Source organism: Euphorbia lathyris, chromosome 6 (genome assembly GCF_963576675.1).
Source record: "Euphorbia lathyris chromosome 6, ddEupLath1.1, whole genome shotgun sequence".
Lineage (NCBI taxonomy): Eukaryota > Viridiplantae > Streptophyta > Magnoliopsida > Malpighiales > Euphorbiaceae > Euphorbia > Euphorbia lathyris.
The window spans coordinates 53,571,497-53,585,462 of NC_088915.1; the positions used below are offsets into that span (position 1 = coordinate 53,571,497).

General features: G+C 33.9%; 1 protein-coding gene and 1 non-coding gene across 7 annotated transcripts; both read right to left on the reverse strand.

Annotated features, from left to right (window-relative positions):
• Positions 1 to 790: 790 nt before the first annotated feature.
• Positions 791 to 5,543, reverse strand: LOC136232997 (protein MICRORCHIDIA 6-like). Of its 6 annotated transcripts, XM_066022504.1 has the most exons (9): positions 5,372 to 5,542; positions 5,144 to 5,204; positions 4,844 to 4,912; positions 4,508 to 4,766; positions 3,158 to 3,388; positions 3,017 to 3,061; positions 1,481 to 1,578; positions 1,286 to 1,390; positions 791 to 1,154 (listed from the first exon to the last, which is right to left on the reverse strand). In XM_066022504.1, exons 5-8 carry the CDS (start codon positions 3,314 to 3,316, stop codon positions 1,366 to 1,368), a joined length of 327 nt encoding a protein of 108 aa, XP_065878576.1. In that variant the 5' UTR covers positions 3,317 to 3,388; positions 4,508 to 4,766; positions 4,844 to 4,912; positions 5,144 to 5,204; positions 5,372 to 5,542; the 3' UTR covers positions 791 to 1,154; positions 1,286 to 1,365. The 6 variants fall into 6 exon arrangements, with proteins under 6 accessions (XP_065878576.1, XP_065878580.1, XP_065878578.1 ...); XM_066022508.1 differs by having other exon boundaries at positions 3,158 to 3,329; positions 4,844 to 5,204; positions 5,372 to 5,543; XM_066022506.1 differs by having other exon boundaries at positions 3,158 to 3,316; positions 4,844 to 5,204.
• Positions 5,544 to 11,711: 6,168 nt separating this feature from the next.
• Positions 11,712 to 11,818, reverse strand: LOC136234292 (small nucleolar RNA R71). The gene has a single exon (XR_010691183.1). It is a non-coding gene; the product is annotated as a small nucleolar RNA R71 (small nucleolar RNA).
• Between the last annotated feature and the right edge of the window lie 2,148 nt (positions 11,819 to 13,966).

The window sequence follows — 13,966 nt, forward strand, 5'->3', positions numbered from 1 at the left end:
TTTCTAATTCATTTAAATTTGGTTTATTGGCCAATCACAGGTTGTTGTGACAAGCGCAGTAAATTCGTGACACAGCCTATAGATATGATTCTTCTTATTCTCGTTTCAGTTATTTTATTTTTAGGATCCAATTTTAAAATTTATTTACATAAAGTTTTAACTTTAGTAAATTAGTCAATCATTATCCACCACAAAAAAAGAGGCTTTTAATGAGAAGAAAAAGTATCATGAAAAGTCCAAATATTCTCATGAAAGAGTTTTTAATGAGAATTATTACTCTCATGGCTCCCTTCATTATAGGGGTCTCTTACTAAATGTAATTATGAGAATAAAATACCTTCTCACTATGAGCATGTATAATGAAATTAATTATCCTCATTAGAATTTTTAAAATGATAAAAAATCTTCTCGCTAAATTATTTTATAATAATTAGAAATATTCTCATTAAATTATTTATAATAATTAAAAATCTTCTCATTAAATTATTTATAATGATTAAAGAACCCCTCATTAAAGATTTCATCATGATAAAAAAATATATATTTACATTATATAATAATATATGCTTATTAATTATAAGAATACAATTCAACAATAAATTACGGCACCGAATTACTTATGATGATTTCAACATTCTAAACTAATAATTGCTAGTATTATAATGGGAGAAGGATATGGAAATATTATCTTATGGGAATATGGAAAGCAATCAATAACTCATAAACAAGTCTAAAAGGCAACTGGAAATGTAATTCAATAGTATAAGCTTTACGTGTTTACTGCAAAACAGAACAAAAGAATATGCATGGTTAATAAATGTTATTTAAAATAAGCTTTGAAACATAACCTTCAAAAGGAAACTGAAATAGAAACAAGTAAAATGCAGAAACACTACTAAAAAAGAGTTTTTGAGTAACCTAGTTGTGCAGCATTTATCTCATAACGAATGCAACACTTTGCAGGACGACAAATACCTATTTTTAATATCCCACACAGTAACATTTGCACACATGCTGCTGCCCTTTTTTGAAATGAACATTGATAGAACTATATCAACAAAATATTTGCATGATGAAAAACTCTTAAACATATAGAATTACGTATTTCCCAAAAGCTTTATGGTGAAACGCAAGTCCCAAGTCAGCATCAAGCCCTGCATATCAATCCCAACAGAAAATTTTCAAACTTCCAAAATCTCAAAATTAGTAGCATGTACATGCATGAGTAGAAGCACATGAGCATACACAAGCAAAGGAGCATTGTCAAGTTGTCATTGTAACTTACTCTGAGAGAGTAGTGCAATCGGTTAGATATGTGTTGTTCATTAACTGTCTTCAAAGCAGCACTCTTTCCTACTGTTTTTTTTATATCCCAACTGATACGAATATCCTGCAACCAAACCCATGATAAACCAACTCATTCAGAATAATACTACTAAAAATGAAGGGAGAAAAATAAACAGACAACACCAGTTTCAACCTCAGTATCTGTGTGGAAATCCAGCTCTGCATTTCATCATTACTAAGCCATAAATTATAGATAATAACTTTTGTGCCATGCGATCCAACGTCATCAAACTGAAATCAAATTATGTTTTAAGAACATTAGGTGATTAACAAAACAAGAAAAACATACTAAATGCAAATAATCGAAGGTTTCTCAAAAGGACTTCAATGTTCTGGTCACCTCTTTGTTTCTATGGACACACATGACGTCCCATTTTTGTTTTCTTTTTTTTCCCCTTGTTTTTGTGCATGAATTGAACTAAAAAAAGGTCTCCATATGGTTTTCCTATGAATGTCTATGGAAAAGCCCAGAGATTATATACCAACTTTGTTTAGCACAAGGATTAGAATGGACACAATGACTAAGATTATGACATTGTGATCTGCAAGGCACCTTAAGGTTTCAAGGCAGTCAAGATCCACAAATTTTGTCCGTTCACAAAACTAAACCAAATAGGATTCTAGACATACCATATATCACATCAACTTAAGCATATGAAAAGTTCCTTTTTGTTAAACCACCACTTAAGATAAATTACAGGGGATAAGTAAATGTAAATGAAGAGTAGAATTCAAAAGAAAGAAAGCTGAAAACAATTATATAACAAAGGTGCACTATTATTAAACTTGTGTTGTTAATTAGCCAATAGTAACTTAACTACAAACTAAAGCACCAAAAATTTCAGCACAAAATTAATTTGGAACTTGAATGGAATACAACAAATTATTCAAAAGGTTTAGTAATTCTGACAAACTTGAACCTAGAAAGAGATTAGGATGAGACTGTCACACCTTTTTGTTTTATATAGCTTTAAGCTACCATAATATTTGGTAGTAAATTCAAGTTAACTCTGACATTTCAAAAATAAGAAAGCTAACTCTAGGCTGGAGCCTTACAAAGACCTTTCAATGGCGTTAAAAGGAAGCAAGAACTCAGGGGGGAATGTAACTGATGTTTGACTTACTAATACAAGAACAATACAAGCACAATAACTGGGAGAAATATATTATATTATGGATTTACTTACCCTAGGAGAGGAGTACCTGATTGCCCCATCTCTTATTACTCTATGATATTTCCTCTTTACCATTAGTTCTGGTTTTACAGGTAACTACGCTAGACTTTAGTGTAAGCCTGGCTAGGGTATAGTGATGGTTACGGAGCTAGACGTTAGGGTCTAAGCCCTATAGTCACACTCTAGTTCTTCTTCTCGTGTAAGAGGTTACATTAGTGATGGTTTTGGTCTAAGCCAAATAGTCTAGTTCTAGTGTAAGACGTTAGTTCTGGTTACAAAGCATTACATTAGTGTAAGGGCCTATAAATACATGTCTGGGCTAGGGTATAGTTCTTCTCGTAAAATCAATCTTTAGTCTAAGATGATTTTTAAGGGCACTCTTACACTTATTCTTTCTTGAAACAAATGAGAGCGAATCATAAATCTTTTAAACATGTTTAGTACTTAAAGCGCGTAATAAATTAGTGTACCCATTAGAGAAGAAGTAATCGTACCTCCTTAACAAGTTTCAGGGACTCTTCAAGCTCTCTACTGATAGACTGAAATAAGTAGCATAAAAGAAAATACTTATATAAATACATTCCACGACAGTAATATATACATATATAAAACAAAGTCATGTATCTGGTACTTACAGAAGCTGAGGCTAAAACCGCTATTGCACGACTGAGCTTACAAAGTCGCTCGTGTTTCTCCAATGTTTTTGTTCTACCCTGCTCGTTGGCTTCTATTACTCTCGGGATATTCATCTCTTCCAAAGCCACATCCTTTCGGCTACCAACAGATTCCTTCATCTATTGCTTAATGCTTCATGTTAGAGTTCAAGCCTTACAATTAAAACTTTATGAACTATTCTGCATGAAAGCCTATTACCATTTAGTTAGTGTAACTAGTAGCATGTTAGAGAACTTCTTTCCCTATGCCTAATTAGCAACCAAAGCTTGGTTTCAGCAAAGTAAAGTCAACTAAGATATCTGAATAACACTACAAAAAACAGGGGAATCATGAGACATAACTAAACCATCTAGTTGTCCTATGTTTTGTGTCCAATGTATCATACAAGCCTTTAGTTTTCTCTAAGTGTATGTTTGTAATAATAACTGTCTGGTCACTTAATAACTGTCTTGGACAACAGTTACAATGTATGGTCACTTAATAACTGCTCTGCACAGCACTTACAAGTAGCAGTTATAGGCCCTTATCCACTATATATTCTAAATTAAATAAAGAAGAAAGGAAAGCAATTATTTCCAGAAAAGTAGTCTAAAGAGATTAGAAGGTTCTCTTCAAATGAGCCCTCAACTTCAAGATATCGAACTCTCTTTAACGAACACTTAATTCAAGAGACATGTTCTCTCCAAACAAGCCCTTAAAATAACCAGAAAATCATTCCCTTACCATAACTAGATCCTAAGACAATAACAACCAGGGTTCAAATCCTAACACTTCATTTATTAATGGAAATTCAACACATTGTAAGATAGACATGTGTTGAACATGCTTCAAGCCCATGGGGTATTCGTGTGTGAGGGATGTCAGATATAATAATTAATAGCTATTTTTTACCCTTAACAATAAGCATAACATAAGACCAAAGTTCCAAAGAGTTTTAGGAAGAGACTAAGGATGCAGCGCTGCATAATCAGGACAGAACGTACAGCATGCAGTTACATGTTCTCTATTCGTCTTCTTTTTAAGTAATATCATATCAACAAAATATGTCTTCACAAAGAAAAGTTGTAAATTAATCAATTATTGGTGTCACAGAATCTAATAACTACATGTGAACAAGTAACTCCCCTCCAATTAACATAAATGATGCAGAGATCCTCTTAGCTGTAAAACTTGCGTCCAAGAGTATATTTCAATTACAGGATAAAATTGCCAATTTTTTCAATGTGAACTTGAGACCACACACACCATCAGAAACAAAACAAGATTCAGAAAACTAAGACTTGAAAAAGCAATATTGTCGGGATAATTACCTCAAATCATAAGTCAACCTATGACTTTTTTTATGTAACAAGCTGGAAGATACTGAGTCCCCTGCTAAATGCTTCATTGAATAGTATCCTTGGCTGCATTGACTGGAATGCAGGCATACATGGCAGAAACGCAACAGGGATCATAATTATTACTCCCATCATTATATCATAGAGTCAAGCCACATAAACCACTGAAGTCCAAAGTGGAGTAGACTGCAGAAAGGGACGTAGAACTTGCGCAATCGATAGCATGCCCCATCTAGTAGGAATAAAAGCCAAAAAACTGATGAATATATCCACAAATTTGAAATCTATGGACTCAAGCAAGGCTACTACCATAATTATTGCAAGTGTAATGATGAGAAACTGGACTAGACGATAGTAGATGTGTTCTCTTGCAGCATACTTGTCCCTCGCATAAGCCACAACCCAATAAATGACAAAAGCAACAACAACATAAATCCAAGAGAACAAATAAACAGCTATGTTGATATTGCCTAAAATAAAAAATAAAAACTCCAGATATGAAACTTCAAACTTATTCAATTTGAGTAAATATCTAAAATTTCTGAGAGGCAACAATTTTATTAACTAATTGAACTGAAATGAAATAGGAAAAAGAGAAAACAGAAAAACCTCAGGGGACTGATTGGGTGGAACCCATGGGTGAATAGCAACTGAAACCCCCATTTGAGTCCTGCAACAGAAAGCAACATGCTCATACAAGTAAATACTAAGAAAATAAACACATGGAGTTTAATTTTCTTGCACTTCATTCCTGAATAGCTGGAATTCAAAGTTCAATGAAATTAAGCTGGGCTAAAGGGGATGAGAGGAAGAGGGAATCCCTAAATAATAACTTACCTTGCATTAGGAGAGAGAGTCCTACCATCACGAGGGCGAAGAGAGAGTCCTACCATCATGAGGTGTCCGAAATACAAGAGATAGCAAGCCGGGAGGACGACGGGAGATGACGGTTCCACAGGAGATGCGAACGAGTTTGAGTCTAGGGTTTAACATGTAGAGAAATCGTATAGAGAGAGAAAGAGAGTCAGAGCATGACTTTAGAGGTTGGAAGAGAGGAAAATTACTAAATTATCCTTTTTTTTTTATTTATTTATTTGTTTATTTTAGTATTAATTAAGTTTTTGGGGGAATTTTTGGAGCCAAAACATTTGGCACTAATTAATGAGAATAATTTTATAAAATTAAATAGTTGAATATTCATAATGATATTTTCAACGAGAATATCTTAATATGCTCATTGTAGTGTGTTTGTAATGAGAATTTTTTACTATTCTCACAAAATTTTTCTCATAAATAGTTGTTTTTCTTGTAGTGATCATATCGTGTTACGAGATTGACAACAAAAACTCGTTCTCGAGCGGTTAGACCATAACATTGTGTGTTCTTACAAATAATCCAGCGAAAAAGTCTCATGCTTCTTTAGGGGTTTTGGCATCCTTGATGCGGTGCAGTAAATTGTCCTTCATTGAAATTGATAAAGAATACATTTTTTTACCAAACTTGACATTCCACTTTTTAAGGTCATTTTATTCTGTTGGAAGTGTTGTGTCCGTCGTCAACGATCTCCCATAAATCCTAACCGAGCAGGTAAAATTGCATATGGATACTTCAAGTACTGTAATTTTTATTAATGAGTTTTTCCAAAGTAATTACCGTGGTAGCATGTCAGCCATGATAACTTGGTTGTATCCTTTAATCAACAAAGTAAGTTTGGTCTCAGACTAATAATTTTCACAGTCTCGAACTGCATGCTAACAATACCTCATACCACTATAATATCGGATCACGAACTCTTTAGCACTCGGTGACCTGTCACTAACCGCCTATTCATACTCGACTATCGGTAAATCCCTAACTATCTGCTTTGATACCACTTGTTAAAAATTATGGAGGATTTAAGAAATTATTTTATTCACGGAACTTTATTATATACACTCCAATCCATTTAATTCTTTATGCTGCCAAGCTCATTCACAAATTCACTCACGCCAAATATTCATATTGTATTTTTTATTCGCAAATACATCATTACATTTTCTTGGGCTATGGGCCCGTTTGTTTTATCTGCTGTTTGCTGTTGCTGTTTACTGTTATGGTTTGCTGTTTGCTATTACGGTTTGATGTTTGCTGTTACGGTTTGCTGTTTGATTATTAGTGTTTGGTAGAACTATGATTGTCTGTTACTGTTAGTATGTAAAATGACTAATATGGACATGTTTTAAATAATATATAAAATTAATTCTATAAATAATAAAAATAACTACATAAAAATTATAAAAATAATCATTTTATAAATAATTTCATTTTTTTATATAGAACTATAATTAAAATTAGTTCTTTGAATCCAATAAATTCTTTCAAACCTCTCTTCAACAAACACCATCATTAGAGGTTTGACTAGTCAAAATCTTTAAAGTGGTTCAAACTTCTAATTTTACTCCAAAAAAAACTCTTTACTAAATAAGACCTTAATCTTTTAAATTTGGATTATGCATTTTGTTTGTCTGAATATTTGCTTTTGGCTTTTTAAATTAATTTTCTTCTATGCTTCCTCCTTTCCAGAAAATGAAGAAAAAGAAAGAGTTATGTTGAAGATTTTTTAAATAATAAAAACTGAAAAAGAAGAAAAATAAAAACAAATAAGTATTAAGGATAAAAAAGTGGGGGATAAAGGGACAGATGAGAATATGGAAGAAGCTGTAGTGAGTTTTTATTTTATTAAGGATAAAAAAGGAACAGAACAATTTATAGAGCAAAAAGTAGCTATATGCTGCTGATGCCAAAAGCAGCGTTTGTCATTAAAACAACAACCAGCAGCTGTTAAATTTTTTTAACCAAACACCCATACATCTCCTTTTAGGTTCTAAACAGCAAACATCAGATGTGAAAAGGTGAAACAAACACCCCCTATATTTATAGTTGTAGAAGTGACATACATGAAACTTCTTGAATGAAGTATTAAAGAATCAATCAAAGAGAAGCCTAAAAAAATGTCTAGATTCAAAAAACTCAAAGTCTTTGGTGGTAAATAATTTAATAATTGTCAAGTCTATTTATCTCCCACAAGTATGAAGCTTAAGATGTTTCAAGAAGTTTATCAACTTCGTTGAAAATTGATTAGAAAAAAATATTAAAGCTTTGGGAACTAACTATGGCCAGGAATATCTTTCACATGAATTCAAAGCTTTATATGATGAAAAAACATTGAACATGCCACGTACTCCACAATAAAACAGGGTTGTTGTGAGGAGAATAAAACTCCTTTCAATATGGTAAGATCAACAATGGCTGAAGCAAATCTACTAATTTAATATTGGGGTCATGCCTTGCCCACAAACCATCCATGTCCTTAACTGAGTACCTTCCAAATCTATAACTTCTAGTTCCGAGCGCAAAGAATTCTCCCCCTGCTATCGATATGCTTTCAAACTCGTTTGGGATTGGGAAAGAAAAGAAAGAGCTCTCTTACTGCAATATGAGCTATGCTAAAGTCGTAAACCTGATTTAAGTCATCTTAAACCTTAAGGTTTACCCGTTTTTGCTAACAATACCGTGAGTAAGTTTAGAAAACTAGGCTCAAGAGGTAAAAATTCAAATTCCTATTCTAGGAACTTCCAACATTCTTCCATATCAAAATCACCTAAAAATAACTGAATATATTAGTTTTCCACCTACAAGGAGAAATGATTTCGTCCTATTGGAAACCTGCAAAACTAAATTAGAATCTGCCGAAGATATATTTTGCAAAGCTAGCTTACAACAAGTATGAGAAATGATGTTACTTAAGAAACAAAGGCAAAATTTAAACTGCAGTCAAGAGAATCGGTTAATTAACCACCTATATATAATATATGGACCTAATTACTCATCTGAGGAGCATAAGAGATTAATTGATACTTTAAGAGTCAAATGCCCTTTGTGCCTATTAAATATATATTAAAAATAATATTTAAATTTAAAGATAGGTTCTAAAACTTGCGGTTTAGAAGTTTACAGTATGTTCTTACGTAAGAAAAAAATAATATTTTAAATCACACCATTAAATTCTAATTAGGTGTACAATTGAAAATCATTAATAATTTTGCATTTCGTAAAAAGTACATTTAATCCATAAAACACAACCTTTTAAAATACAATTTTCCAAATCGAAATCATAGATCATTTTGTGGACATTTTACGTTTCTGGACAGTTTATGAACTAAATTGATACTAAAATTCATTTTATACCGATACAAGTCAATTTTTTTCGAAAGCTATATATTTTCAATATATAAGTGTAATTTTTAAAGGACAAAAATACCAGTAATTGTCACAGTAAATGTAATTTTTAAAGGACAAAAATGCCAATAATTATCACAAAAACTTGGCCCCATAATTTAAAATATTTTATTTTATTACTTTATCTCTTTTTCTATAAAAGTTTTTTAGAGTATTTTCACACATTAAGAAATATAATTAATATAGAATAAAATTAATGAATTTAGATTGGTTAATTAAAAAAATTCTCATGTAATAGTTAGGAAATAAACCTTACAATGATTAAAAACACATCTGAATAAACTGAAAGGATGTTTTAGTGAAACCGAAGTAAGTGTCATTTGCGACATTATTTTACCCTTCACTGCCAGTGCGGATAGGAGAATATGGAACTGGTCAAAAGCTGGATTTTATAATGTGAATTCAGGTTATATTGTTGGGTTGGAGGTGGAGGAGGAAAGATTGGTGAATGAGGGTTGGAGGAGGATCTGGAACCAGAATATGCCCCCTAAACTGAAGCTATTTATATGGCGAATTTGCTCGGATAGCCTACCAACTCGGGCTAGATTAGCCCAATGACGAGTTCCAATCACAATTGAATGCCCTGTGTGTGTGGATCAGGATGAAATGGATAACCATTTATTTATTGAATGTTGCTTTGCATGTGATCTTTGGCGAATAGTTGGAATTCCAATACCACAAACTAATGGGATGAATTTTGCAGAGTGGCTAATGAAGGCTTTTTGTGGTCCGAATCAGGAGATCATTGACCGGCTGTGTTGTGCTCTAAAGACAATCTGGGACCACCGGAACAGAGTTCTATGGCATATGACCTGGTGGCCGACGGACACTAGTTGGCACCACGGAATTGATGAATTTCGGGACTAGAAGGCTTATCAACAAGGGTCGAAGGCTATGTCAAAGGCAGACTGTGCGGCACGATCAATTAACTATCAAGAGCAGTTTTATGAAGCCGGTGCGACTTTAGCAGCATCACGAAGGGTCGGGCCTGCAGCTGACTGTTAAGCCTAAAATATACCTAAAATATCATCAATAATTACATCAATATTGCTACGAATTTAACATCAATATTGCTACGAATTTATGCTATTTATAACTGTTTAGGAAGCTTTTACTCTCGAATATGTTTCTTTCTTGTAAGGTACATAAATATTTGGTAAGATCCAAATAGGAACGAAAAGAGCTCGAAAACAGAAGAAAACCCTACAAAAGGAGTCGAAGACGACAGAAATTAATAACGCCAAATCGAGGACGCGAACGAAAGCTGAAAAACCAAAAAACGTTCCGTGCCGCGACCGCGGCCCCTAAATTCACGATCGCGACACGCGTTCCCCAGCTTCTCCTTCCTTCGTTTGAAGACCAATTGATGCTCCCCCATTCTCGGTAGAGAATTTAAGATTCTCGGTACGAGCAGGAGATTTTAGAAGCCTAGTTACACACTTTCGTTTTCGACGAAACGCGATCGTTCGGGTGGATAAAGACGTCCTTTCGCAACGGACACGATCCTTCACAACAGACATGACACTTCAATCAAGACTCTTCAACATCTATAAATAAAGAGTTGATGGAGAGTTGAAGATATGTAGAAAAAAGAGATTAGTATAGAATTTATGCAGAAATTCCGAATCAAGTGATTCAGAAGTTAGATTTCGATTCTGTTCAAAAGCAATATGTTGTACACACATTGTTTATTCAATAATAACAAGTTTAGTAGCATTTAGTCATTGTTCCAGTTTAGTTTTCATTTTGGTAGTAGACCGACCCAGTCTCTATTACGAAGATTCAACGAGAAGATTGAGTAGAGGATCCACCCCTGAGCCTGACAAACTCTAACGAAACCCAAGGAAAGGATTGATCAACCCGTTCACTTGCAAGCCGTCGAATGTTTCCATGCTCCATGGTCTCTGTAAACTTGTATCAATTTATATTTCATCTAATAAAGTCCGTTCTATTCGATAGACTTTTATGCAGCACTTATGGTAACCAATCCACTAAAGTGACTGCTGGTGTTTTCACTAAAACGTATTTAATCCAAAATCTTTACAAGGAAACTTTGTTAAACACTTAGGCAAATCATTATCTCGAAAGAGTTTTAATTTGATTAAGGGCAACTATCCCGAAAGGGTTTTGTCATGTTCAAAGCCAATTAATTAGAGGTTCCGTCATTTATTTCATCTTTATAATTCGTACAAAGTTTAAAGTTGTTTTCTTTGCTTAATGCAAACGAATACATTCGTTTACTTTTCTAAAAAGTACTAAACGTTCCTATCTTGCAAATTCATTCTTAAATCAGAATATTTTCTAACGTTTTCATACTCTAATCTAATTTTCATTCTAGCAATTTCAAAACCAAAACCGATTAAACGATTTTTCCATATTATAAACCTTAAAGTAAATTTAACCGATTATAAATAAGTTTTGTTAAAAAACGTTCCCTGTGGGATCGATATCTTTTATTACTACAAGCGTATACCGTGCACTTGCGGAAATCGCTCAACAAGTTTTTGGCGCCGTCGCCGAGCCTGAAGTTATGGCCACACTTATGGATTACGCTAGGCCAGGAGTGGCCGGTGTAACAAACAGTATAGTTAGACCCCAAATTAATGCACATCATTTTGAAATTAAGCCTGCGTTGCTTAATATGTTGCAAAATAATGTAACGTTTTACGGGTTACCTAACGAAAATCCTAATACCCATTTGACAAATTTCTTAGAAATTTGTGACACTTTTAAAATTACTGATGTAACTGCAGAAGCAATCAAACTTCGCATTTTTCCTTTTACTTTGAAGGATCGAGCCAAAGAATGGTTAACTTCTATGCCAGCCGCATCAATTGAGACTTGGGAGCAATTATCCCAAGCATTTTTATCAAAAAAATTTCCTTTAGCAAAAACCGCAAGAGTCATTAAAGAGTTAACATCTTTTTCTCAAAATGATAATGAAACTCTTTATGAGGCTTGGGAACGTTTTAAAGAACTTCAACGTTTATGCCCACACCACCAATTGCCCGCTGAACTTTTAATGCAAACATTTTATAATGGACTAAATCCTACAACTAGAGGTTCATTGGACGCTATGTCTGGAGGGTTATTCATGAAGAAAACATCTGCCCAAGCAAGAGAACTTTTGGAGGAAATGGCAATCAACAGCAGTATGTGGCCCGCGGAACGTGGACACGTACCATTAGCGAAACCATCATCCTCAACAACATCATCAGTTAAAGGTATAGTGAATCTTGATCCAGTAGCGATGTTGCAAGCCTAATTTTCTGCCTTATCGCACAAAATTGATAGGTTTATGGCACCGTGTGATTCTAATGGTAAGTCAATCCAAACAGATATGGATTACGAAGGTATGAGTGAAATTGAACAGGTAAATTTTGTCCAAGGGCAAAACCAAAATAATAACCCTTATTCCAATACATATAATCCTGGATGGAGAAATCATCCTAACTTTAACTGGAGAGATAATAATAATAATAATGTTACTGCTAATTATCAAAATCAATCAAGAGATACGATTAGCACTTTATCTTCTAAAATCGACAAATTTATTGATGCTATGAGCGGAAAAATAAGTAATCACGACGATGGTTTTAAACGGATCGAGAATAAATTCGATCAGCTTATTAAAAACCAATCATCCAGCATCCATAATTTGGAGATTCAAATTGGACAACTCGCTAAATCAATTCCATCCTGCAAAGAGGGAAGTCTTCCAAGCCATACGGAAGAAAATCCGAAAGAGCATGTTAAGGCTATCACTCTTCGTTCAGGGAAAAATTACTCAGGCCCGGAAATGCCCGAAAATTCAACTTTACCTGGAACTGATTTATCAAAGCCCAAAGAAGATACATTAAAACAAAAAGATGCACCAATTGACTCTAGTACAAAAACTTTTGTACCCAAACCACATTTTCCACACAAAGTCCGCAATAAGGACTATGACAAACAACTTTTAACATTTTTAGACAAACTTAAGAATTTGCATATTAATTTAACATTTATGGATGCGATTACACAAATTCCCAATTATGGTAAATTCCTCAAAGATTTAATTTCGAAGAAAATCAGTTGGGAAGGAATTTCATCCATTTCGCTAACTGAAGATTGTAGTTCAATTGTGTCAAGTAATTTGCCCACAAAACTCAAGGATCCCGGATGTTTTACCATTCCGTGTAAATTGGGAGATATTGAATTTCCCAGTTGTCTCTGTGATTTAGGAGCAAGCATTAACTTGATGCCATTATCTATTTCTAATAAGTTAGGCTTAGAAGAAGACATCAAACGTACCAATATGGTTTTGCAATTAGCGGATCAAACCACTAAAAGACCATACGGTATAATTGAGGATGTTTTAGTTAAAGTTGACAAATTTATTTTTCCTACCGATTTCGTTATTTTAGATTTTGCTTATGACGTAAATTGTCCGTTAATCTTTGGTAGACTGTTCATGAACACGGGACGTGCTCTAGTTGATGTGTCGGAAGGGAAAGTAGTTTTAAGAATAGGCGATGATAAGATTGAGTTTGATATGAATCAAGCGATGAAATATCCTATGGAGGATTTCGCTTGTATGAAACTTGATTTAATTGAAGAATGTGTAAATGACATTGTTCAAAAAGAAGAAATAATAGAACCTATAATGAGTGAGGAACTAGAAGATAAGGACCCAGAACCTTTGATTCGAGAAGATGGACCAGTTCCGCCTTCAACTATAGTTCCACCTAAATTAGAACTTAAAGAATTACCAAGTCATTTGAGGTACGCTTTCTTAGGCGAAGGCGATTCTCTACCTATTATTATCTCTAACAAATTAACACAAGTCCAAGAAGAGAAATTGAAAGAAGTTGTTAGAAATAGGATAGGAAGTATGGGTTGGCAAATTTCAGACTTAAAAGGTATTAATCCGAGCATCGTAATGCACAGAATTCACTTAGAAGAAGATAAGCCACCTAAAGCGGATAGGCAAAGACGCCTAAATCCGAATATGAAAGAAGTAGTAAAAAATGAGATTACTAAACTTCTGGACAATGGAATCATCTACCCTATCTCGGATAGTGAATGGGTTAGTCCAATCCATTACGTACCTAAAAAGGGAGGCATAACTGTTGTAAGGAATGAAGAAGGTGAATTAATACCTACACGAACCAC